Raw genomic sequence first — 27,245 nt, 5'->3', positions numbered from 1 at the left:
GACAATTAATGCAACCTCACACAAGTTTTGTTTTTTCCATTTTGGTTTTAAATTTACATTTGTACTGCCAGAGTTTCTCAGACCTCACCTTTCACCTTCATCTGGTGTACAAGTTGTCGGGATATCACCGTGTACGGATGCAGACCTCTGCGTCCCATTGACATTCACTTGCCATTTTTATGCTGGATAGATGCCAGTCAGTCTATTAGGTCAGTGCTCCTCTCAGTTCTTGCCTGCCATGACTTGGTGAATTGATTAAATTGGGGAGGGGTGATGACTCCCTGACCCGGAGCTGACTGCCACTCATCAGAATGTAAGGAGGGGCAAAAGGAAACAGTAAGGGCGGTACTACAGGACTTATGGCAAGCCAGGCTTACAGCCAACCCAAAGAAATGGGGTGAGGGCAAGCCACAGCTGTGAGCTAGGCTCTGTCTGCCCCCTTCCTCTGCATCTCACTGCTGCCTCTGCTTTGAAAGCAGCACGGTGCCATGCAGCAAGGTACATGGCGCTGCATCACGCCACTTGTAAAGCAGTGGCAACAGCAAGACACAGAGGCAGGAAGCAGGCAGAGCCCAGCTTGCAGCTGTGGCCTGCCCTTGCCCTGTGCAAAGATTGGGGGGCCACATGCCCCCCACTTGGCTCCCCAGCACTGTGCCCCTGGAGGGGTCGCTGGGCTCCAATTGTCTCACAACCCAGCCCAGCTGGGGCCCCATTCTCAGTGAATGGGGCCCTAGCCAGGCTGGGTCAAGGGACAATCCCCACAGAGCAGGAGGGAGCAGGGCAAGGGTGAATGATTTGCCCTGCACCTACCCCACTCTCTCCTGCCCTACCTCCAAGGCCAGGCAGTGATAAAGAAAGACTGAAATAAAAACTTACCTGCCTGCAGCTGGGCCAGCTGTGATCCTAGCTGCAAGTGCTCAGGGTATCTGTGTGTGCCCACCCCTCCCCCCTGCTGCAGCAGCCTGCAGCTGGGCTGCACTACAACCCTACCTGCTGACCTGAGTTTGTGGGGGCTAAGCCCGGTTAGCCCTCCGGCCCTTCCACCACCTATGCCCTCAGGGTTTCGTTCTTGGTCCCATGCTGTTCCATGTCTTTATCAATGATTTAGATGAGGATATGGAAAGCACCCCTGCAAACTTTGCATATGATACTAAGTTAAGGGGAAAAGCAGTCATGCTAGGGGATAGGATGTGGTTCCAAGCGGACCCAGACAAGCTGGACAGGTTGGCAGAGTGAAACTGGATGCAGTTCAATAAGGATAAATGCAGAGTGCTTCATCTGCAGAACAGTAACTAGCAACCTCAGTATAGATTAGAAGGAGATGTTCTGGCCAGCACAATGGCTGAAAGGGACCTCAAGGTTATGGTTGATCAGAGGATGAACATAAGCCGCCAGTGCAATGCTGTAGTCAACAGAACTAATAGCATACTGGGGTGCATTAGCCAATGCATTGTAAGCAAAGCTAAGGAAGTGATACTTCCTCTCTACTTAACATTGGTGAGACCCCAGCTGGAGTACTGTGTCCAGTTCTGGGCGCTGCACTTCAAAAAAGATGTGGAAAATCTTGAAAGGGTCCAGAGAAGGGCCACAAGAATGATTAAGGGCCTAGAGGACAAACCTTATGAGGAAAGACGAAGGGATCTGGGACTGTTCAGCTTGGGAAAGAAAAGACCGAGGAGGGACTTGGTGGCCATCTATAAGTATCTAAAGGGTGAATATTGGGAGCTGGGAGAAAAACTGCTGGGAGAAAAACTGTTCACTAAGACACCCTGGGGAAGACAAGGAGCAATGGCCATAAACTGTTAGAAGATGGTTTCAGGTTGAATGTAAGGAAGAACTTCTTACAGTAAGGGTGACCAGAATCTGGAATAGTCTTTGCAAGGAGGTGGTGCAGTCCCCAACCTTGGAAGTCTTCAAAAGGAGACTGGATAAACACCTTGCTGGGATCATTTGATCTCAGCAGTATTCCTACCCAGAGCAATGATCTTTTGAGGTCCTTTCCAGCCCTTAATTTCTATGATTCTGTGATTCTTGAGTCTGTCAGAATCAGAAGCAAAGCAAAATGTAGTTGATGTAAACACACTATGGGGTGACGGCAAGAATATTTTCATGATTTCCTGCACAGCGAGTCCGTTAAGTTTCATGTTAAAAATGAGAGAAGGTCTAACCCACAAATCTTGAAACGGCATCCAGTCCCAGGGCACTCCAAGGGTCAAGGGTTTCAGGGTTGATTCAGGGTCTTTACTATTAAAAAAGAGGGTCTTTCAACCATGTGAAACAACAAATGGTTCTATGAGTGTGGGTCAGGAAAGACACTATGAAGTCAGGCACCATGGTAATGATCACAATATAAAACCTACCAGTGTTTGAATACCAAGCAATTCTGGAAATGAACAGACTTTGGTGTTAATCAGTACAATAAAATCAAAACCACTCTGGACTCTTCAGGTCCAATTTGACTGAAGCACATTATAAGCAAATATAAATTCAAATTTGATTAGTGATTTAGATGCACAATTGAGAAACTTTGGATAAGCCTAATTTTAAGAGTGTGGATGCTCAAGCACTTTGTTAAAAGCAGACTCCTTCAGGAGATCTGAAATTGAGTTCCCCACAATGGAAACATCGAAAATAACCACTCAGTTTTATAATCTTGCCAGTTTTGTATCTGGCCTGCAGAGTTTTAGCTGCTGTTCTTAGCTCAGGAATTTAGAGGCCTTTTTTTCTCCTGTTTGAGCAGGTCCAAAGATTAGAGAAGGACCATGTGTATACAGTGACCAGTATATGTAGACACTGGAGTCTTTGCAGATTTGCAGCAACATACTTAGATAACAGGCATTTAGAAAGCACTGGGCAACTGCAATTTCTAGTGTTCCTTCCGAGTGATCATGAGATCTCAATATACCAAACAGTGAATTTAATGAAGCATGTACCCATATGGAAGGAAACTCTCAATCTCACAAAGGCAGAGAAAATTCTATGGGGAATATAGATACACTGGCAATTTATTCATGTTGTAATCACTGGTAACTGGCAGTCTGGTAAACTGGAATGTTATTTTCTTCCTTAAGCAGCTAATTTCAAAAATTGTGAAGTTTTCTTATGTTAGATAATGTTGGAGAGATTACTTCCAGAGAACCTTATAGCTGAATGCTTCACTAAACACTATAAGCAAAAGGCATACCTAGCAGCTTGAGTTTTTCTTAATCACATTCCTATACACCTACTGTCTCCATGTTCTGTAAACTGGCTGTGGGAAAGTCATATTTTATCCATATTAAATGGTTATCACCAGTATTTCTGTATTTTCTCTATGACAAGGATTTTTTAATTTGGGAGTCATGGTTTCAGAACACATGTTGAGCTATCTTAGGGTCATCCATAATACAAGTAAATAAAACAATCAGGACTTACATGTATTGCTAATGCATATTAGATAATGCAGTTCTTCCCATTTTAACGTGTCTCCTCAGGCCCTCCTGTCAATGTTGCCCTAGCAATTGAAGTAGCCAGCATCGACCACATCTCAGAAGTTAATATGGTATGTTATCATTTAAACTTGTTAAGACAGTAATGAGAAAGCTTATACTGCAACAACTAAAAGCATAGAAGACTGGCAGGATAAATAGGAGTTTTCTAAACAGTATTACCAGATGAAAAATTAGCAGAGGGAAAAATTTTTCTAAAATATTTCAAGTGAAAAATTGTCACAATGACATACTCTAAAGAGCAAACATAGTTGCAGTCTAATCTATAGACAGTTGTGCATCTAGACTCAGTTAGTATAAATTAGCTGGAGCTACACTGATTTCTACTGGGTAAGTATTTGAAATGGTATATTAGGGAGTACAGGGTTGTAGTCTGAAGTGTGTTGCCCTTACTGCTAGAAAAACTATTTTTAAGACTTACATACAGCTTCCACTCAAATTCCACTTCTCTATGGAAACTCTTGAAGAAAGACTGAGGGAACTCGGCATCCTTTTGCTCCTGTAAAAAGTTATTTAATTATGGGACACTTGCTTTCCCATCCCTGTCATGTGCAAACTCCAAACAAAGCAACAAGTCAGGTGGCACGGGACATGCTTGTATAGAATAGCAAATATCAGTTGCATTTTTGTAACCTATTGAACCAGAAAGAATTTATGATTCCACCTATTTTTTAAACTCATCCCCCATCCCCACCCCGCTCTTCAAAAACTACTGTTCCTACCTGGGAAAGGGGCTCAAGAGGAATATTACCCTTATTTTCTCCACTAGTAGCACACAGTCTTGTAGCTCCCACTGTACAATATACTTGATAATGCCTTTGAATCAGAACACATGTCGAGCTATCTTAGGGTCATCCATAATACAAGTAAATAAAATAAAATATCCAAGCAGCCTCATTTTTGCTTGAGTATTCCAGTACCTGGGAAATAACCGTTCCAGACTGAGACGAGGAAATCTGACCAAACCCCGAGGCAATGTAACTGTGTTTGTTTCATGAGCTTTGTTAACTGTTTATTCCCCTTGCCCTAGGAATATACTATGACAGTATTTCTGCATCAGAGCTGGCGAGATGACCGGCTCTCTTACAATCACACCAATGAAACTCTAGGTTTGGACAGTCGATTTGTGGATAAGCTCTGGTTACCAGATACATTCATAGTAAATGCCAAGTCCGCCTGGTTCCATGATGTGACAGTGGAAAACAAACTTATCAGGCTACAACCTGATGGAGTAATTTTATATAGTATCAGGTAAGAAAGAGTGAAAAGTGTGAGTATGCTCTCTATCAGATGTTAGCCTTTTGTATATACTTTGGAAATACTCATCCCATCTTTCCTAGGGTGTCCCTGAAAATCACCAATAATATGGGAAAAAATGTTATTCTGAAAACCTTCTCTTGGGGAGGGCTATACTGCTGGAATTGCAGCTGTGGCAACAGTAACACATTTCCCATTGTGTAATCATTAATCACAAGAATATCATTAATGGTATCCTTAGCCATCACAAGACAGTGTAGATGGGGCAAAAAGTTCCTGGCTTCCGTCTGACTGACTCCAATTCCCAGGGAACTGCGGGCACTTTTGTCTGTACCTTCACTGTTTGCAAACATATTCACTTTGCAGGCACATTTTAAGAATGAGTTAGCTACTGTACATGAGATGCTGTGAAAATGTAGGACTAAAATCAGTCCTGAAGTGACTTAATCGACTTACGTAACTTTATGCAGGAGTGAGCTCGACTCACAAGAGTATATAAAAGAATTATTGTCATCATTACCATCCAGCCTTGGACAAGTCACTTAATTTCTTTTTATCTCAGTTTCCAAATTCTAGTTTTTATTTTGAAGACTAGAAGTAATAATCAAAAAAGACTTTGAAAATATTTTTATCATTGGTAGTAGTGTTATGAGAGATAGGTGATGGGTTTCCAACTCAGTGTCTGGATTATGAGGAAAATTAAATGTCAAGTTATGAATGCCTACAGGCCATCTGAATATAACTAATTAGTATTTTTATTTTCCTTGCTTGGGACAGGATTACCTCAACTGTAGCCTGTGACATGGACCTTTCCAAGTACCCGATGGATGAACAAGAGTGCATGCTGGATTTAGAAAGCTGTAAGGCCTGAGCATAGAGTTGCCTATAATGTGTTCTGTTTAAAGCCTGCACACGTGGTACTTAGCTTCGAGTCTGCCTAAGCAATTCTGCTTCCATAGATCACAAACAAGGGCTGCTCAGGACTTAGAAAATATAAAACTCAATCTCCAACCCCTTGGCTCCAAATTTTGGGTGTTAAGGTACTAGGCTTTTCAAAACTAGTTGCACGCTAGCCTGATTCAGAACTATACAGCTGAATCCAGCAAGGTGATGAGCATCCTCCAGTTGGATTAAGGATTGAATCCTCCCAATCTGAAGAGGAGCTGACTGACTGACTCAAAGCCCAGTGAAATCAGTGGGATTCTTTCCATTAATGTCAAGCTATGAGAGACAGAGAGTTCAGAAGGACTGTGCTTAGGCAAATTCCTATATCTTTTTCTCCCTTGAAGAAAAACTGGATGGGGCAAGAATTTCTTGCATATAGGGACTATGCTTGTGATTATGTCTGGCACAGGCACTGTCTCTCCTTGACATCCCCTGACCCTCGCATCCACACGAGACTCCATCATAATTTGGTTTAACTCCATTTTCTGCTTACCTGAGAAATCTGCATAAACTAAATTTATGTTCTGTTCAGATTCAAGTCTTCCCTTGATCAGATTGTAATGTTAATGCTTGGGACTCAGATTTACCACCTATCATAAGAAGGAACCACACTCACTAATAGCTCTGTAAATTTGGCTTTCTGTGTTTTGTATATCAAGCGGAGAATAAAGATTTCATAGACATTAGGGCTGGAAAGGACCTTGGAAGATCGTCGAGTTCAGCCCCATATTTTATTTTTTTGAGACTGAAGAAAAGATTCTTACTCCTATGTTTAAGTATAAGAACATACAAGAAACAGTCATACAAATGGCAAAAAAAGATCCCTATGTTTCTAAAGATTTAGGGCTATCAGAGTTTCTCAGCAGATGTAAACATACTGCCACATTGGTGTGAGCTTTAGTTTCTCTTATTCTTTTTTAGCACTGACTCTGTTTTCTAGGCAATTAACCACAATACCATTTCATCCTGTCAAAAATAGCAATCTGCAGTTTTACTTATGTAATCAGCAAATGCAGAGGCAGCAGACAATGAACCAGCAATCAGTTCATTCTCCCAGCAAATTTTGCAGAGGCTTATTTCTCTCTCTCTCTCCCTCTCTCTGTTTTAAATTGAGGATTTTTATTTCAGTGCAATAAACATAAGCAGAAATGAAGCCTTTTTAAGTAAGTGCATTAAAGTAAAAATCAAGGGGATATTACTCCATACTGTTTCCAAGTACAGGGTTTCCTCTAGGCATTTCCTAGTCTGACTGCGTATTTCAAAAGGGACTCACCATCCTGTAGCATGGCCTGGGTCAAATTTTAGTGCTGTTACAAGGTACCTTAACTCTACCTTCCATCTAGTTCAAGTGCTGACAAGTTACATATTTGGAACCAGATTTTAAAATCAAAATATCATTGCTTTAAGGTCAGTTTGGTTTAGATGAGGAAGTACCTGAGACAGTGCTCCTAGCCACTAAACCAGGGGCAGGCAATTAGTTTGGGCAGAGGGCTGCTTACTGAGTTTTGGCAAGCCATCGAGGGCTTCATGACAGGCAGCCGGGGCTAAAATTTTTAGGGGCCCACAGGCCATATAGAATGTCCTGGTGGGCTGCATCTGGCCTGTGGGACACATTTGCCCACCCCTGCATTAAACTCTCATTCCAGTTGCAAAATTGAACTGTCCATTAAATCAGGTTTGAGATGCCGAATCAATATTGGCTAGGTCAAAAAGCAGGCTGTCAAGGACAGAGAGTCAGACAGCCCCAGGCTGAATCTATTCAGTCTTTGCAGGTTAGTCTAAGCTGCACAGATTAAGTGAACAGACATTTAACTTTGATTCCGGAACTGCAGCCAAATGCCTGCAGTAGCTCAAGCCAGAAGCTAGGAGGCACAAGAGCATGGCTTTCTGGCTGTGTGTTCACTTCCCTTCAGCTTGCCCCTGAGGTCTCTGGCAGTTACAGTCCAGAATTACATCAGCAGGACACTGCAGGGTTGCTCATCACTTCCACTTCCTTTTCCTGCTTCCTGGTGCCTCTGGGATTTGTAGTCCACAGTTGCAGTCAGCAGTAAGTTTTTGCTGGGGAAGTGGGATTTAAACCCCTCCCTGGCCCCAGACCCCAGCCAGGGTTTGCCGGAGGGGGGTGACAACCCCCACAGTAGACTGGGCTGCATCCCCAGCTGGGTTGCCCAGTTACCCACCTGGTTAGCCAGCCCTTATTACTCCAGCTAAGGAGCAGAGGGGTGGGGCCATCCCTGGTCTCTGGAGCAGACAGCACAGCCCAGCCCAGGGCTGCAAAGCATGCTGGGATGCTGGAGGACTGTGATTTAACTTAAAGCAGGAAGGGGTCTGGGACAGTAGTTTCATAAACTGGTTTGACCCAAATCAGTTAAGTCTGATATACTACATTCAACAAGATTTATCTTAAACCAGTTTTAGCCATTTTGAAACTGGTTTATATACACTGAGCTTCTGTTCTGTTACAGTTTTAAACCAGTTTCTGATTACTTAAACTGCTTTATGTGCAACTTCTGTCCCTAGCCTTTCCGATCTAGCTTACTCATTAATGTGCTGGGGACAGTAGGCACAGGGGCAGGCAAAGATTGGGCCCATGGCAGACTCCATTTCCCAGCAGCTGCTTCCCACATCACTGCAGCCAGTTTCCATGGAGACCCCAGCAGAAGCAGCACCATGACAGTGCAGGGCCAGGATTTCCAAGGAGACTGGCCCCAGCAGCACTGGCAGGGTGTACAGCTGGGTGGGGAGCTGCTCCAGGGCTGGCATTTCGCAGTGGTGACAGTGTGGTCTGGAGCTGGGGCAGAGATGTAATCCACTGCTCATATGCCCCAGGCACAGGTACGCAAGCAGCAGATTGTGGCTCTGCCCCGGCTCCAGACCATGCTGTCACCACTGCAAAGGCCCAGCTGCAAAGCAGCTCCCCACCCAGCCATGCTCCCCACCCAGCCATGCATCCTGCTGGTCTCCATGGAAACCCTGCCCCCACACTGTCACAGCCCTGCCACTGCTGGGATCTCCATGGAAACTGGCCGTAGCAACACAGACAGGGGCTGCTGGGAAGTGGAGTCCGACCACCAGCTGGATCCACCATTTTTTCCACCCCTGCTCTAGCAGCTAAGTTCTTCTTGACTTAAAATACTCCAAAACTTCTGTGTAGCTCAAGGAATGTCTACATGGCACAGGGGCAATTAGCTGAAGTAGAGAGACTAGCTAATGTGCTCAACCTGCTTCTGATGACCAAGCTATTTTGAGTATCTTTGCCTGGCACCACACTGCCATGTAGACATACTGTCAGTGTGATCCAACTTGGATTCTCTTTCTTGTGGGAAAGTTATTCCTGCTGGGTCCCTGGCATCCTCAAGGCTGACAAGACATTGACTTACACAGACTGGTACATAACATGTTTGCTGTAGAACTGATGGTGAGCAGCATGGCAGACTTCCACTCCGAGCCCATCTATCTTTATTTCTCCTATGCATTTATTCAATTCTTCTGGCAGATGGCTACTCTTCAGAGGACATCGTGTACCAATGGTCGGAAAACCAGGAGGAGATCCATGGTCTGGATAAATTGCAGCTTGCTCAATTCACAATCACTAATTACCGATTCACAACAGAGATGATGAACTTCAAATCCGGTAATAGGTTCTGTGTCTGCATTAGAGTGTTTTTCCTGCACAGGGAAAGACCTCACTATCTGTTGTAGGCAACTGCTTCTCTTAAGTCATGTTTTTAAACTATTCATCATTAATCTAGTACAATTTTGTTTTGCCTCTACTTAAAGAGAGGTCAAATTTTACTGGTCTTTTAGGGAGCTACTGTAATATATTGTGATAAATCCATGGCCATCTAGGGCTTTGGGCTTGCTAAGATGCTACACAAGGGGCTATTCAGTTCTTTATGGAAATGGCAAATCCTCCTGTCCTCATTTGCAACTTGGGTTAAAAGAGAATCTCCTGGAACTCAGACAATATGGGGCTTATAACCAATAGTCAAGCTGTTCTGGCTTCATCCAGTTAAGGACAGTAGTGCATGTACATATGAGCCAGAAGACTGCATTGATTATAAAATTTGAAGGCATTTTTTTCCTACTGACTTTTGTCTTTTTTCACGTAGTTAAATGTTCTTTCATACTGCACCCATCTTCTCCAAGCTTTTTTTTTTCCAAGCGAGTTTGAAATTAACTTGGCCTTTAAAAAAATCTAAATTTAGTATCTGGAGGACTTTCCACAGCAGATTCTAACAACATTAAGGCAGGGTGCTTTTTGAAGTAGTTCTCTTATAGAAAGGCACTGGAAATCAGTACTCCTGAGTTTACTTCCAGAGCTAGCAAGTGTGACCTGTGGCAAATCACTTGGCCTATTCTTAGGACCAATAGTGCCAGCACTAACTATAGTGCCTCACATGGCAGTTATGAGGCTTAATTAATGAATGTTTTTAAAGCCTTTTATGAGCCTGTAGCAGAGAGCCTGGGGCTCCCGGTTACTTTAAGATAAAGCAGCTCAGCCAGGGAGCACTGCAGGCTATGCAGGGCACAGGTCTCCAGAGCAACAAGCTAATGGAGCAATTAGCAAACACCTGCAGGCAGTTAGCTGACCAGAGGCAGGCAGAGAACATATAAGCCCAAGGCTGGGGCTGGTGAGGGAGCCACAGGGGAAGGAGTTCCTGTCCAGGAGAGCTATCCTGGGATGTTATGCTGACTGCTTTGATGTCTGTAGGAACACTGAGGCTCAGGGTGCTCACAAGGAGCCCAGGCTGGGAGACATGCTATATTAGCGAGTGCAGGTTTACAGTCTTAAAGGAATAGAGGGCTGTTATCCCTTGATGTTTATGTTGTAGCCTAGGGGCTTAGTGTTTATATTACAGTTTAGCCAACAGTTTGGGTTGGGACAGTAAGGGGTGGCTTACAGAGGTCCTACTAGTGCCAGTGGAGCACACAATAGTCTTGAGCCCTGCCAGAGGCAGGCTCAAAGCCTGAGCAGTTATTGAGCCCAGAGTGGGCAGAGAGTGCAAGGTGGCAGGGGCTCGACACCTAAGAGGGGCTCAGTGAGACAGGGGCTAGGAGCCTGGTGCCAGAGAGGGGCACAGCCATGCAGGGGCCAGGGTCTGGAAAGGACAAGTGAGAGGTAGTGCCTCAGAGCCAGGTCTGATACAATGGGCAAAGCCTAGCTAAATTTATTGGGGGTTTGGCCTCTGCCTCTTTAGAGAGAATAATATTATAGTGACACCTGTGAGGCACAGGGCATGGTGTAGGAGAGGATTTGGAGCCATACAATTAGCCTGGCTTTGGGTGCTCTGCTGGGCACAGTTGACTATAAAGGCCCAGCAAGGGGTCTGGGACTATAGTGGCCCAGTGAGGGTGCCAGGAAACCCTAGCAAGGGGGTTCAGTCAGACTGGGGCCACACAAAGGCCCATGGACAGCACCCCTATTTATTGTATTTCCATCAAGGCATGGTGGGCAAGACAAGAAAGCATGCTAGAGGTGGAGCAGGGCAAAGTCATGGAGCCACCAGGGGGCATCACAGCCACCCCTGGGACCCCGACCTTGTTATAGCCCTGTCTGAAAATGCTGTAAATGCAGATAAGCATCATTTTTATGTCTTAATTGTAAACCAACATTTCTAATACACAAACATACTTTTTCCCTTTGCCCACTCTTTCCACCAGCTGGTCAGTTTCCCAGGCTCAGTCTCCACTTCCACCTGCGGAGGAATCGGGGTGTTTACATCATCCAGTCTTACGTTCCTTCCATCTTACTGGTGGCTATGTCGTGGGTGTCCTTCTGGATCAGTCAGTCAGCTGTGCCTGCCAGGGTGTCACTAGGTAAAAAAAAAAAAAAAAAAAAAAAAAAGGATTTGGGGTCTCAGTAGGAAGGGGAGCAAAAGCTGTAATAGTCACCTCTGATGTGCCATCAAGAAAGCTGTGCCTGCAGTGGCAAAGCAGAGCCTCTAAAGGTGGTTCCTTTCAGGCTCCATTTTCTGTCACCTGATTAGGGAGGGGAGTGGGGCCACCCAGTGGCCCTAATAAAGGATGGAAGATAAAACATTTGGGCAGTTACCTTTTACCCTAAAAGCAATAGTATGTGTACCATGCCACTACTACAAAAACAGCCCCACAGACTCTAAGAATGCCACAGAGTCAGTAGGTCTGTTCACATCATGTGAGTCATAACATAAGTAAGAGTTGTAAGATGTTTGGGTAAAGCCATTTCATTTAATATGCAAGTACCTATAGGAGTTTCTTCATCAATACACACTCAAGTACAAATAATTTGATTCTCCTCTTGCATATATTAATTTGTATCATCACTGTACTGAGGTTATGCTGGTATCTGATTTTGTGTAAGGGGATTCAGACCCTAACCCTCTAGCAGCTTGTGACAGCTGACAATTTTAACTCTTAAATCTGTTCATGAATGTATAATACCCCACAAACACAATACCTTGAGTGCTGTCTTTGAGAGCCCCATCAGGGTTATTCAAACAATACATAAGAGTGCTTAAGCAGAACTCAACTGCTATTCAAGTGGTCATATATTTTTTACACTATTAATGGGAGCAGACCAAAGTGGCGCGCTCACAGATCGTACACCTTAGAGGGAACATTACTCACATGAGTAAGAGTTGCAAGTTTAAGGGCTAAGAAGGAAACAAGACCCTCAAGGGATCTTTCTCTTCGTTTATCTGTCTCGTAACAGAAAACACAGTGATTAACAGGATGAGATTTACAAAGCTGCCTTGGGTGTCTGTGTACCAGGTTTGGAATTGGGTCTCCAAATCCCTTAAACAGCTTTGAAAAATTCAGCTAACTTGGATTGAAATAAAACCCTGGTCAAAATACAGGTCATTGTGCATTACCATTGGGATGGTATCATGGAATCCTAAAGAAAGTTTCTTGTGATTCTCTGCAGGTATAACTACAGTTCTTACCATGACGACACTGATGGTCAGTGCTCGGTCTTCACTTCCACGAGCCTCTGCCATCAAAGCACTTGATGTTTATTTCTGGATTTGCTACGTCTTTGTCTTTGCTGCTCTGGTGGAATATGCATTTGCACATTTCAATGCTGACTACATGAAAAAGCAAAAGGCCAAAATGAAGGCCAGCAGACAGAGTGGGGAGGTCAGTAATCTGAGTGGTGGCTGTGAGGAAGACTTTAGTCAAGTTAGTACATTTGCCATTTCAGTGCTAAGCACCTAAATCCAGTCATGCTGGTTGCTACCTGTTTAAAATCCAAGTCAAGCCCAGTTTCAGGATAATTACCAGCATGTACAAACAATCATCATCATATACTATGTTCCTGACCTAAGCCAGCATGGGACAGGGGAGGGAAGGGACTTTAAGTGATTTTTAAGCCAGACGTGCATCCCTTGCATTCTAATAATATGATGGTGTCTTTGGGGATGTGTTCTGCCCTTGGTGTAAGATACAGTAGCCCCAAGGGTATTCAGATCAATAACCACTATGTCATGATCTAACACTGGGGCTCATGTGGAGTCAATTCTATACCAAGCGGGGAGACCCATGGACAGAGCATATTCTCCTGTGGCTATTTAAGGCCTCTTTCCTTTGCTAGTACACTGTAAAAGGTTCTTAGCTTAAGTGGGTACCAGACCTATTATCTTCAACATTATTACACAAGATCAGAGGCAACGTATAAGTGTTGACAGTAGAGGGGCACAACTCTGCACTGCTGCTGCCAGGCACTGGCTCTGACAGGACTGCAGCTCCATGCCCCACAGTCAGTACAGAAATTGCACCACCACTGCCACTGCCTCTGCTGCTGCCAGGCCCTGGTTCCAACTGGGATGCGGTCCCACGTCCTACACCCTACCATCAGCAAAGAAATTTGGGGGGGCACATGCCTCCCCCTCCGTGTCATCCCAATGCATCGCCAATGAAGATTAATTTGTTCCCATATTAGTTGTAAGAGAAAGTCCAGTTAGATTTTCTTTTGCTGATGGACAGAATGCTTGTTTCAAAGCAGATCTAGGGACTAAAACAACAGGTTGTAAGAATAAAACGTCAGTGAAATGAAATTCCTTCCAGTAACTTCTGTCTAGATAGTTCAATTGCTCCAATCGTATACTTAGCTGCCCCTTACTGGCCAAAGAAAGAGAGTGAATTCATTAGAGAAATAATGCTTTTGACAGTCCTTTTGGCTCCCTGGACTTAGGTCTTTTTAAGCTGCTAGCAAATATAATTGATCTGGGTTCTTTACTTAACCTTCCTCACTGCTCTCCACAAGCTTTGAAAGAACCCTGAGGGTTTGCCTATGTTCTAGGCCAGTGAGCTAAATAACAGTTCCTTTGATGGTCAATCAATATTACTTGTTAGTCGGCCCAGGGATAAGCATTCTGACTTTGCAAGGCCCCAAGCCTCTTCAATAGCCCAGAGAATGAACAATTATAACCAGACTTCAAACCTTCATGGTAGCACAGTTTTTCACATCTGGATGTTCTACATGTCAAACCATTAAGCTACCTGGCTAGCTCAGGTCAGTTCAGCGTGTGTATAATTGCTGAGCCATGTGATAGCATCCCCAGTGGCCATGTGCAGTTCCTGTAGTTCACCACTGAACTTAGTCAGTAGGCAGTCATCGATAATATAAGACATAGTGTGCGTTTTGCCACTGCTACAGTCTGGATTGTCATGAATGCCCCAACACTGGAGACTGGCTGCACATGGGCCTTACTAGCTTAGGTTAAATATATTATCTCTTTTCCCATACAGATTGTTTCAAAAAGTCCTTCTCTTTCCTTTGCAGGTAAATGTCAAGAATGCCATTGTCTTGTTTTCACTTTCTATTGCCGGAGTTAACCAGGAACTGGCGATTTCCAACAGACAGCATCGTATTCCCAGAAGGTTTCCTGGATCATATGGCCCAGTGGAAGTTGAAACTGGAGAGACAAAGCAGCACCAAGAAATGAAGTCTGACAAAAAGGGTGGCATAAAGTCCCTTTTTAAGCCCATTGATGCTGACACTATTGATATTTATGCCAGAGCAGTTTTCCCAGCAGCTTTTGCAGCAGTCAATGTTATCTACTGGGTTGCATATACAATGTAAGAAGAAAAATGTCCTCTGAAGAGGTAAACTGTTGGCCACCTAACTAAAACACTCAGCCATTACAAAACATCTGATGAAACTGTACTGGGCCACCTTCTGGCAGAGTATTTGCCTGTGCACTGCAGATATTTCTCAAAAGCAGAACATCTTTTTTGCTTTCCTTCTGCAATCAACTCCAGCTAAAACTGGCAGGGGGCAAACTGATTACTACCAATGTGGTTTGATACATCTGTTATTTCTAGACTGTCGAACAGTCCAATCCTTTTGTTTTCTATCTCTGAGTAAAACAATTTCTTACATGTATATATCCTCAGTGGAGTTCCAAATCCTAAATTACAGTTTGGTATTTTCCCATTTTAAAGGTCAGCAGATAATGAAGGTCTGATTTTTCTACAGTCAGAGCATTTCCTTTCTTGCAAGACAGCTAGGTTTCTATTTGCACATGGGAGTAATTTTCTCGATCAAGCCATTTATGTGATGGTCCTAGATTAACAAGGATGGGGAAAGGACAATCATTTTGATATATAAAGATATTAGGATTCAAGCATGTGAGAAGCAGAGCAGGACAGAGGGTTTTACTCAAATTATCATTTGTCATGGATAAAGTATTTTAAAGATTTTGATGCTCTTCTTTAGTCACAGCATGAAATAAAGTATATTGCATAGTACCCTACTGAATTGTTAATTACCGGTTTGTTGTATTTCAGACCTAAACTAAGGAAACTTGAAACACTTTCTCCAACTGCAAATTCTTTTGCTTAATTTAATAGCATTATAAAAGGACACAGTGACAGGGACACATATGCAAAGCTCAGGGTGCAGGTCCTAAAGGATTAAGGGGTAACATTTTCATAAGAGCTGAAGTGACTTGGTAACCTATGTCCCATTTTCAAATGGACACGATTACCTTCGTATGTGCCTCTGAAAATCTCCCCATTACGCATCTTTAGCATTCATAACTAAGTCACTTCAGCTGCCTACACACATACTCAGAGATAGGGGGAGGGACTCCCCTTTTAATTAGAGAGGTTCCCGAACAGGGACTCTAATTAAAACAGCTCAATGTCACATGTATTAAGCCCCCTGTGTTTCAAAATGGTCATGGGGATGCTTTATCTAAAGCTCGTTCAACCAGGTTTAGTTAAAGCTGCCCCATGGCCATTTTGAAATGTGGAGAGGCTTAATACACGAGGATGCAGCTATGCTGGAGCGGTCTAATTAGAATGTATTGGAGCACATCTATAGGTACCCTTCAGTCCCTTTTAAAAATGTCAAGAATGTCTCCTAAGCCACTTAGATGTTTTTGAAAATGTTATCCTTGTCATCTAATGGTCTGATCTTAGGAGGTACCAAGCACTCACAGCTCCTGATGACTTCTGTGCAACTGATGATGATGGGATACGCAGGATTTCCCTACACAGGCCCAGATTTGATCCCCATACTCAGGCTGAAAATTACTTTATTCCATAAGAAGTTCCACTGACTTCAACAGATAAAGGTGGCAGTCATGCAAGTGCAGGTTTCAGAATCTGGCCCTCAGAAAAGTACAATAAACAGTATAAAGATTCAGGCATATGACTTATATTAGTATAGAAGACCAGAGGAGGAATGTTCACTAATAAAATGGGGATTGTGGTGGGAAGGATGATTCTTGGTGCTTGGAATGTGGGAGGTTGTTCCAAGTATACAGAGTGACACAGAAGAAAATGTGAAGTGAGAGTAGGAGTGGGGAAACAAAGGAAGTAGCTTGGAGCAGGAGAGATGCACAATTAAACCAGAGCAGAGATGTAGGGAAGAGCAGAGCTGTGCTACTTGTTAAAGATGAGGACCTTGAACTTGATGACTGATGATTAATAATTGAGATTACAGCAAGACTGGTGCAAGCATTTGATCAAAGTGCAGCCTGTTCACATTCCTCCTGACCGACTTCCTTATGACATGTCATTTGTTTTCACATGACCAGAGCTGAAAGACAGGGCATCTACTTTTTTAACGTAGATTCGTAACTTAAAATAAAAAATGCCCCCATATTACCATAGCAGAGAATGTTCTGAAGAAAAAATCAATGATCCTGAACTGAGCTGTAATGGAAAATATACTCCTGCTATAAATCAAGCTTACATTCACTTAAATCTCCAGTTTCTCTCATAATGGAGAACTTTTTGCCATGTCCATGATGGAAGATATAAACTTATATAAAGCTAAAGGTGTTCCACAAACGTATCCATCCTTCCTGGCAGTGTGGCCTAATGGATTTTTCAATGGATTGTAACTCTCAGATTCTATTCCTTGTTCTACCACTTCCTTGCTGGGTAACCTTGCACAAATCAGTTCTCTGTGCCTCAGTTTTTGAATCTCTAAAATAGGTATAAAGATATTGATGTCTTTCATAAACTCATTTTTGCTCTCTGGAGGAACAGCCCTACAACAGTTCTAGGTATTAGTGTCCTTATCTCTTTAGATTCTCACATAAATTCATCAGCACAGTATCTGAGAACCTCCCACACTGAGCCCAAACCAGAAAGAGCTCAGAAAGGGGACTAGATTTCTTCTACCTCAACAAGGAGGTTTCTGGAACTTTGTGTTTATTTTTTTTAATGTGCATCCCTGAATGGCAGGTTCCTCTTCTTCCTCCTGCTTTCCTCTTTCTCCTCCTTTCTCTCTTTTTTTTTTTGGTGGTTGCTCTTGACTAAAATGCGTCTAGTTCTTCCTGACGACATTGAGGCCTGTATTTATCTGCATCTACGCCAGAAGGGAATTTCTTACTTTCTAAGTTCCAGCTGTGGTAGAAGATCTGCTGTCCTTCTTTGTCAGGCCTGACCTTGGCTGGTGACTAGTTCATACAAATGTAAAGAGCAGAGTGGAATGAGAATGGACCTGGATCGTGCCATTTCTTACTAAATGCTTTTTCCTTCAGTAAATAGCTGCTGCTTCTATGATCTTACCTGAACTCCTTGTCATCTCTTCCATTTCCTTTATTCTGCAAGCGATGGCTACTCTAGGTTGAACTCAGAGGCCATTCAACTATTGGCTGTCCCTAAGATCAGAGCAGGTGTGAAGATGGTTAATGGTCACCACTGCCTCCTGACACCCTCAGCCTGAACTTGCACCTGCTGGGGAAATCCAGCCCTTCACTGTACCTTTAAATGCTTTTGAGGTTTACATCATAACAGCACATTTTAGGAAAGGATCTGATAGTAGAGAGGTAGCATCACCCCCTCCACTCAAGCCAGTGAAGTCAAATCAGTGTAATATGTCTGTAAAATCAGAAACAGGGTCTAGAAAATAGTCTCTAACTCTTGACTTACCATGTAGTCTGTCAGGTGCATTGTCACTCACCAAGAATGAAATTACAGAATAAATGAAATGAAGGAAATACTTGCAGGCAAGTCTAGTGGAAAGTAAGTTACTCTTGATTTTTTTCTAGCGTGTGGTTGCTGATTATTCAGACTAATACGCTAAAAGAAGGTTGCTGATCCAGCTAAAAAGTTGATGTCTGACTGAAGGACTTCAGAAGAGACACTTTGCAACTGTTCTTCTGGTGTAAGACTCCTAGGCTGCAACCAACTAGAACATTCACAAAGAACAATTTACTGGACAATGTAAGTTCTCTGCCCAGAGAATAGTCAGTCACAGGCAGACCATGGGCCCCATTGATTTCTTCATAAATCTGGATTTATTCAGTCAATTTCTCTGATTGCAGATGGTGGAGCTGTGATTGGTCACACTAACAAACTGGCAGCAGTATTTGCCTAAAACATGTCAAAACTTACTGGGTGCTAAGTCAGAAAACAGGATTAGTAAGCCTACCTTTGTCCTAGGGTGAAAGGGCACAAAACTGAAGGTGCAAATAGCGTGGAGGTAGTCAGAGTGTGCCAAAAGGAGGGTACACTTGGTAATGGAGTGCATGTGCTTAGCGTGGGAATGTTTCAGAAGAAAAAATGAGAATTTCCACTGTTGTATTATATAAGCACTTGAAGAAGCAGTTCAAGGTCAAGGCATCTCTATGACTTGGTACAGATATTCAATTTCTATTGAGAGAATTGCTGTTCTTAGTGAAGAAATCAGATGTGTACAGCTATTCAGGCTTTTTCTCCCAGAACAAAAAATGGCTGCTTTGGGAGAAAAATAACCCAAGAACCAGGGTTAAACCATTTGGTAGAGAGTTTCTCCTAGAAGACTGAACAGCTGTACATTTTTCCCTAGCTTAACTCCTCCTGGGGACTAGGAGGAGTGGAAGCAAAAAAAGGCATCCTTGCTTCCTGAGGCCAGGGTCACCCCAGTCTTGAGAAGGCTGCTCACCCATTCCCATAGAGTATGAGGCGAGAAGAGCAACAGCCACTGCTCCCTGACTCTTCCTCAAACAAGGCAGCCCCCAATTTTGGGAACAGGCAGAGGGCTTTGCTGACTCCTGCTAGCTTTCTCTTACTGCCACTGCTTCCCAGCTGAGTGGGCAGAATAGCAATTTAAAAGCTGGCATCTGGGAGTGGGATGCCAGGCAAGTCCCCACGACCTGGCTCCCACCAGCTCCCCTTGCTGCCCTGTCCCCCAGCTAAGTGATAAGGCTGAAAGGGGCAGCTAGGAGCTGAGGACTGGGCTGGGGAAAACCTCTACATGCCTGGCTTCTGGCCCTCCCAGCATTTAAATCACCACCCTGCTACTCAGCTGAGTGGTGGGGAGGCAAAAAGAAGCTGGCAGAGCTGAGAGTGCAGAAACTTTCCCCAGCCCAGATCCTTTGGCTTTCCTTTTTCACCTGTACCAGCCAGCTGACCTGAAGCAGTATGGAGTGAGGCAGGTTGCAGTGAAATGGCCCCAGCCTCACCTTAACTGCTCTGGGTCACCCCAGAGCAGCACAGGGGAAGGTAGGCAGCTATGCCCCTAGTGTAAGACTCCCAGAGCCTTGGCACAGTTGCTGAGTGCTCTCCACTTTTCCCTGCACTCCAGGTCACCCAGAGGCATGAAAGGAGTGGTGGGGGGCAGGAGAAACTGGAAGGCTTCCCACCATGGGAGAATACCCACCCACCTCCTGCCAATCACCAGGTTGTGGCAATTGCTGCTTTTCAGCAGCTGCCAACTGCCATTTGATGGCCTGACCCCTTCCCAGGAAGGAGAGGGGGGAAGAGTGTCAAGTAATGGGCTCCCCTAAGGGCAAAGGTGGCCTAGGGAGCAGCCCTTTAAAGTCCCCTGGCTCCCAGGCTATTTTTCTACTGGAAGAGATTTCTTCTGGTAGAAATGAGCATCTATATGCAGCCTGTGTTGGAAAGTGCCTTTATGCTGGAGCTACTTCACCATGTTTTCAGAGTAAGGCCAAGTGAATTCAATTGCCAGGCAGCCTTGCTTAGAGCAGAGTTTGGAAGCACAGGTGCCTTCTACAGAGCTTGATTTTGCATAATAAGGTGCTTCTGTATGAGCAGGTTAGGGGTGGCTGTTTACACACAGTTTTTCATCTTTTAATCATTTATACAGCACTGTACACAGCTGCAAAAAGTAGGCAGCCCTTTACAGAAAACTAAGAGTAGGTCCTTGTATATTCTAAGCAGCCTTTACTTTACAGAGCACTGAGTAAGCAAACATAAATGAACTAAACTACGTCAACTCAAAACTGTCCACGCTTTGCTTAATGCACAATGCAGAACTGTGTCACGAACCAGGGAGTAATCATTTCTCTGCTATGGAACAATCTGCCCCAAAGCCTTGATATTGCCTTCAGATCAATGAGTACTACTGCATGGACTGCAAACTACTGCATACTCTTGTGGGGATGACAAGTCGAAGGGTTACGTTATTACTGTGGAAATGTGAAATGTTAATAGGGTGTACATTATAGAGGAGAATGTAGCTTTTGTGAACTGACAAACTAAACATTTTGGCAAAATAGAGTTATTAAACTGGAAGATAAAAGACACAATAAAGAAAATCAAAATAACCTCAGGGATTTCATCCTGTGCTGGATTCTTGCCGCTGCATTGCCCAGGGGTCCATTAAACCCTAATTTGGCCTTGACAACAAAAGAAAATGCAACATTCCATATTCACTGCTGCTCTCAGTGGGGCACTTATGAAGACTTTTATATTCATGTTGAAGAACAGCTGTTGCTTTCTTAAGAGATTGAAAAGAATCAGAAAAAGAATGGACGAAGAAGAGCAGGGGTTGCTTGAAAAGCAACGTTTGCAGAAATTGTACTATTTGCTAGAAGGTTGTGATGTATACTCAGTTTTGCCCCAGTTCTGTACAAAAAAGGAACTATTCACCCAAATTTAAATAAAAACTCCCACATCAGTCCTTAGTAGATTTGCTGCACCAACAGATAATGGAGTGAAACCAATTTTAACTCAATGAGGCTTCCACAGTTGGTGCAGCTAAGAGTCTTTATATGGCTGCTCAGTTTTTTAGAATCCAATGTCATTACACAAAGAAACTAAAGCACTGAACGTTAGGGGAAAACAACACCCCTCTGATCATTTGCCTGTGCAATAGTTGGTGCCAGAATAAATAACAGAAAGAAAAGCATTCAAGCTACCAAGAATATTTCTGTTCAAAAACTCAACGACCAAGATCATTTTTCCTTATGTTACAGACATTTGAAACTACAGCAATGATTGAAAGCTCATTTAATTTTATGAGGGAATAGGAGAATAATGCCAAAATACAAATTGCAGAGCTTCATTTAATGAAGACTCAATAAATATTCATCAATGAATATGCCCAGTTGGAGAGAGTGAGTGGCTGAGTTGCAAAACATTGTGTTCTTTCTTGTCTTTATCACTGAAGTTTGAAATTAAATTAGTATGGGGACCTAAGAGTGATTCCCAACCAGGGTGCCATGGCTGAGATCCTTTCAAGGGTGCTGTGGGGTGCCATGTAATGTTAGCACTGTTCAGTGTACAAACATAATTCACAAAATAAACCCAGAGATTTCAAGTAAGAATCCATAGTGTTAAAGTATGCAGACCTTTTGTCTTTCTTTTGCAACAAAAAATTGCTCTAATGAGGAGTGCCTTGAGTTTAGAGAAGTTCAGAAACACTACTCTAGGCCTCTGGCTGATGGTATTTCCATCAAGCAACAGGTAATATCGCTTGATGGGTACTGTCATACTATGCAACCTTCTACATGTTCAGAGGGCAAGCCACCTAGAAGGGGGAATGAGTCTTGGGAACATACCCTGTGAGCAATTCCCAGCAAGGGGAGCTGGAGAGAGCTGTCTCTCTTCATCTGTGGTGGGAATGAGAAGTCAGCTTGGATCTCCCTGTGTGAAGGAGCTGCTCCCCTAATTCTTGTGAAGATCCAAAGAGAACATGTGAAGGCAGGGCAGGGGGAGCAGCAGGAACACCAGGCCTTGAACTCTCTGGGGTACTTCCAAGGTGCTTTTGTGTCTGTTCTTGTCCTGTCCACAGGTTTCTGAACAAACTCCCTTCTCCATCTCTCCCCATGTCAGACAAGTAAAGCATGTCACTTGAATATTTGTTTACAGCTCAGCCCTCACCAAGAGGTGCTAATGGTTTCTTAAAGAAGCAACTTCCTGGTAGTGCAACTTTGGGCAGCAGAGTTAAGCAAGAATCACAGAGAGTTTCCTTACAGGAAGGTGAGGGGTGGGAACAGCAGCCTATGCTGAAATGTTGGAGGACCTCACAAACACTATCACCCTGTATGTGACATGCCACATGTTTAAAATAAAGCTCAACAGAAAGCAGCTGCAAAAATGTTCTACATTTCTGAACAACAATTCTGCAGCTCATTGGCCATTTTTGTTGTGTGATAATTACTTTGCACATGCACAGGCTGAGGACATGGAAATCCCGGAAATCCGGGACACTGTCCCCCCAGCCAGATTGCACCCCATACCCCTGCATTTGCAGGATACCCATTATAATTCCCAACAGCTGACCAAGACCAGCTTCTGAAATCCAGGACTGTCCAGCTAAAACAGGACACATGTAGCAGGTCTAACAAGTTAATTCCACAATAGATATAACGTGTGTCAGGGGCCTAAGACACATCATTATATGGCACATGGTAGGCCTGATTCATAGGGGTGTGTGAAGCAGGCCCCATTTGATTTGGATATGGCCCAAATCAGGGACAGTGATTTGATTCGTTGATTCAGATCACTGTCCCCAATTTGATTCGGCCAAATCTGAATCTGAAGATTCAGTGCTGATTCAGAGAATCAGCAATTCAGACACAGACACAGCTTTAAAAGCTTTTTCTACATACCTTGAGGTACCAGCACAGTTTGTGATTGCTGTGATGCTGGGGCACATGGAGTGCCCCACAGGAGTGTGGTGGGGCCCTCCACATGCTCAGCAGCGAACTGGGAAGCTGCCGGGAAGCATGCAGGTGAGCTGCCCCACACCCCTCCGGCTTGATCAGCTGCAAGGGGCCCCCAGGTGCCCCCCCAGACCCAGGAGGCACCAGTCGCCAAGCCAGGGGTGGTGCCGGGGGGGGGAGGGGGCGCTGCATGCTCTCCAGCAGACCCAGAAGTGGACTGGAAGTGCTTCTGCTGCCAAGCACACTGGGGACCCTTCCATGCTTCTGTGGGACACTCCATGTGCCCCAGCATTTCAGCATTCACGAGCCCCTGCTACCTAGAGGTATGTAGAAAAAACATTTAATGCTGTCTCTACATACGAATTGCTGAATCTTTCCGAATTTCTCTGAATCGATTCAGAAGGTTCTGATTTGATTCAGCTAGATTAAAGGGTCCTCTGATTCGATTCAGATTCGGAGATTTGGTCACCGAATTGGGCTGAATCTCTGCTGAATCAAATCAGGGACAGAAGCTTCACACAGCCCTACTGATTCTTTGCTATTTTCAACAATTTTATACAAATCCTGCTCCTTTCACTTAAATTGAGTCACTTCTGATGTATGTGAATGTAAGAGGGGACTCAAGCACAATATGTCACAAATCTAACAGTAAGTGCTAACAGCTGTTACTGCTAGCACCCTGACCTCAATCATTGAGCTCCAGTATGCCAATGATGCTGTAGTCTGCACTCACTTGGAAGCAGATCTTCGGGCAATTGCCAATGTCTTTACCGAGGCATACAAGAAAATGGGATGGATGGTTAACATTCAGAAGACTAAGGTCCTCCCATCAACAAGCTCTTAATGAGCAATACCCTGCTCCAGTAATTCAGATTCACAGGGAGATTCTAGAGAACGTTGAGTATTTCCCATACCTTGGAAGCCATCTCTTGCAGCAGGCTGACATCAGTGAAGAAATTCAACATCATCTCAAATGTGCAAATGCAGCCTTTGGACACCTGAGGAAACAGATGTTCAAAGATCATGACATCAGATCCAACACCAAGGACACGGTGTATATCAAACAGTTGTAATCCCCATCTTACTCTATGGAGCTGAGATGTGGACAACATACAGGAGACACATCGATGTTGCCTGAGAAAGAGTCTTTGAATCCAGTGGAAAGACAGATGCACCAACATTAGCGTTCTTTCATAAGCAAACACCATGAGCCTCAAGGTAATGATCATTCAACATCAACTTCACTGGGCCAGCCACATCATCCAGATGACTGACTCCAGACTCCTGAAGCAAGTTTTATTCTCCCAGCTCAATCAAAGCATACAATCAAGAGGAGGGCAGAGAAAGCTGTTCAAGGATGTCCTCAAGGCCAAATTGAAAAAAATGCAACATTGACATCAACTCGTGAGAGACTATTGCGCAGGACCACCCTGAATGAACGAAGAGTTTGCTGCAAGCAGAGCCATCCCTAGGGTACAGCAAATTGAGGCAACCACCCCAGGCCCTGTGCTTTGGGGTGGCCCTGTGGAGCCAGGTGGATCAGCTGCGGCCCCTCCCATTGGGCCCACCTGGAGCTGGTGGCTCAGCCCCATACCACAAAAGAAGCACAGAGACCTCTACCCTCCTCCCTTTGCGGGGGTACTATGGCCCCGCACAGTGTTAAGGGGGCCCCACACAGGCTGATTTGCCCTCCTAGGGTCAGCTTTGCAAAGATCTCAGTAATTTGAAACTTTACAACAACAATAGGAGATGGAAAACTGGGAGTTGCAGAAACATCATGTTGCAGACTGAATCAAGAATCTGGAGCCATGCACCCCACATGAAAACATGTGTCCAAGTTGCAACAGGGTTCGTTGATCCTGGATTGGCTTCATCAGCCATCTTTGGACTGACAGATAAGACAATCATGGAAGACAATCGCCCTCATCTGCGAAGGATTGCCAAAGAAGCAACAGAAGCTGTTACTGTAGCTCATAATAATAACTGGCCTCAAACCAAAACCATTGACCCTTGAACTTAGCTGAGGAGGAGGGCACAACATCTGAACTTGGAGCTCCATCTTAATTCCAACCCTTGTGCTATATTTTTTAAAGAGACCACTGAGCGTTTGTGAAGCACTTAGGAACAAGGCCCTCAAAAGGACCAAGAACATTTCAGATATATAGTAATGACTTCGTCTGTTAGGTTACAATTACATCAAAACCCTGCCAGGATTGAGTGTGGATATTTGCCTGCTCCCAGAGATTAAGTAGTAAGAAAAACTTCAGAGTTGTTTCCCCCGACCTAGTAACTTTTTTAGCAGGCATGCCACAAATTAGCTCTATACTTTGCCTTCCCCTAGGGCCTCTTCAATCCCTTTCCCTTACCCAGCCTGCTACTCAGCTTTCTGCTCCCTACACTGTGCTCCCTGCCTGATCTGGCTCCGCTTTCTGCTCCCTACCCTATCTGCCATTGCACTGCCTGTCCCCTCCTCAGCCTGATGCATGCCACACAAAGAGGCAGCCCGTGCCACTTGTGGCCCAGTATAAGGCATGAGACTAAACCAACCATAGGGTCTAAATGTGAAACAGACTCCAATTGCTCATCCATTACTTTTTGATTGTTTTTAGTTTTTTTTTATATTCTTGCATTGAACATTAAGCAACAACCAACAGAAAACAAATAACATCTTAGAATAAGATGATTTAATTCCTTTACTCCTCATACAGTTTATATTCTATGGGAAATTTAATCAACAGAAAATAAAATATCGCTAGATGTTCCTATTGTATGGTAACATGAAAGATTTTAAAAAGTAACTCACGGAAAGCAACTGTTACAATTAAGTGTCCATATTTGTTATCTTTGTACACTTGATTATATATGAGAGTCCTTTAAGTTTTTTTTACATGACTTGATTAAAAAAAGAAATCAAGTTATTGAAAAATAATTGTTCAGAGCCCAAAGTTAATAAACTTAGATCTGCAAGTCCAAAGGATTGACAATAGCAGGGTGGCATATGAAGGGTTAACAGGATCAAACATTAAAGGACAGATCTAAGGTCAGTCTTCTGTGGCTCAGTGGCTTGCTTGCTGAGTTAATAATAGGCAGGTTGTGAGCCCAAAGCTGGGTGTGGGCCTCTGAGTTTCAGTCTAATACCACAGCCCTGGTAGACTTCAGAAATTTCCTGAAGGGTTACTACAAGTATGTCAGCAACAAGATGAAGAGCAGGGAAAGTGTGGGTCCTTTACTAAATGGGGGAGGCAACCTAGTGACACATGCCATGTAAAAGGCTGAAGTAACACCTTTTTATGTCAGTCTTTACAGGCAAGGTCAGCTCCCAGACCACTGTACCTGCCAGCACAGTTTGGGGAGGAGGTGAGCAGCCAACAGTGGCAAAAGAACAGGTTAAGGACTACTTAGAAAAGTTGGATGTGTACAAGTCAAAGGGGCCAGATGGGATGCACCCGAGGGTGCCGAGAGACTTGGCCAATCTGACTGCAGAGCTGCAGGCCATTATCTTTGAAAACCCGGGGTGATTGGCAGAGGTCCCTGATGATTGGAAAAGGGCAAATATAGTAAGAAAAAAGGAATAAGGAGAATCCAGGAAACTACAGAACACCCAACAGCACGACAGCCCCCGGAAAAATCATGGGCCAGGTCCTCAAGGAATCCATTTCTAAGCACTTGGAGGAAAAGGAGGTGACTAATTAGGAACAGTCAGCATGGATTCACCAAGGGCAAGTCATGCTTGAGCAACCTGATTGCCTTCTATTGGGCTGCATTAGTAAAAGCATTACCAGAAGATCGAGGGAAGTGATTATTCCCCTCTATTCAGCACTGGTGAGGCCACATCTGGAGTCCTGTGTCCAGTTTTGGGCCCCCCACTATAGAAAGGATGTGGACAAATTGGAGAGAGTCCAGCAGAGACTCAAAATGGTGAGGGGGCTGGGGCACATGACTTGTGAGGAGAGCCTGAGGGAACTGGGCTTATTTAATCTGCAGAAGAGAAGACTGAGGGGAGGATTTGATAGTTGTTAACTACCTGAAGAGGGGTTTGAAAGAGGATGGAGCTGGACTGTTCTCACTGGTGACAGATGACAGAACAAGGAGCAATGGTTTTAAGTTTCAGCAAGGAAAGTTTTTAGGGCCTGGCTAGACAAAGCCCTGGCTGCAATGATATGGTTGGGGATGTTCCTGCTTTGAGAAGGGAATTGGACTAAGTCAGGGGTGGGCAAAATGT

At 44.1% G+C, this 27,245-nt stretch overlaps 1 protein-coding gene across 1 annotated transcript in view; it reads left to right on the top strand.

Moving 5' to 3' along the window:
• The window catches only part of GABRD (gamma-aminobutyric acid type A receptor delta subunit), a 41,042-nt gene extending 25,615 nt beyond the window's left edge, over nucleotides 1-15,427 (top strand). Inside the window, exons 3-9 of the mRNA XM_019541290.1 lie at nucleotides 3,474-3,541; nucleotides 4,519-4,739; nucleotides 5,523-5,605; nucleotides 9,187-9,324; nucleotides 11,355-11,510; nucleotides 12,598-12,809; nucleotides 14,455-15,427. Of these exons, the coding sequence (XP_019396835.1) occupies nucleotides 3,474-3,541; nucleotides 4,519-4,739; nucleotides 5,523-5,605; nucleotides 9,187-9,324; nucleotides 11,355-11,510; nucleotides 12,598-12,809; nucleotides 14,455-14,754 (1,178 nt within the window). The 3' untranslated portion in view covers nucleotides 14,755-15,427. The remainder of the gene's footprint in view (nucleotides 1-3,473; nucleotides 3,542-4,518; nucleotides 4,740-5,522; nucleotides 5,606-9,186; nucleotides 9,325-11,354; nucleotides 11,511-12,597; nucleotides 12,810-14,454) is intronic.
• The last annotated feature ends 11,818 nt before the right edge of the window (nucleotides 15,428-27,245 follow it).

The sequence above is a fragment of the Crocodylus porosus genome, unplaced genomic scaffold (genome assembly GCF_001723895.1).
Source record: "Crocodylus porosus isolate Cpor-Errol unplaced genomic scaffold, CroPor_comp1, whole genome shotgun sequence".
Classification (NCBI taxonomy): domain Eukaryota; kingdom Metazoa; phylum Chordata; order Crocodylia; family Crocodylidae; genus Crocodylus; species Crocodylus porosus.
The sequence above is the reverse complement of the archived record's forward strand: the minus strand, read 5'-3'. Positions and strand labels throughout refer to the sequence as shown.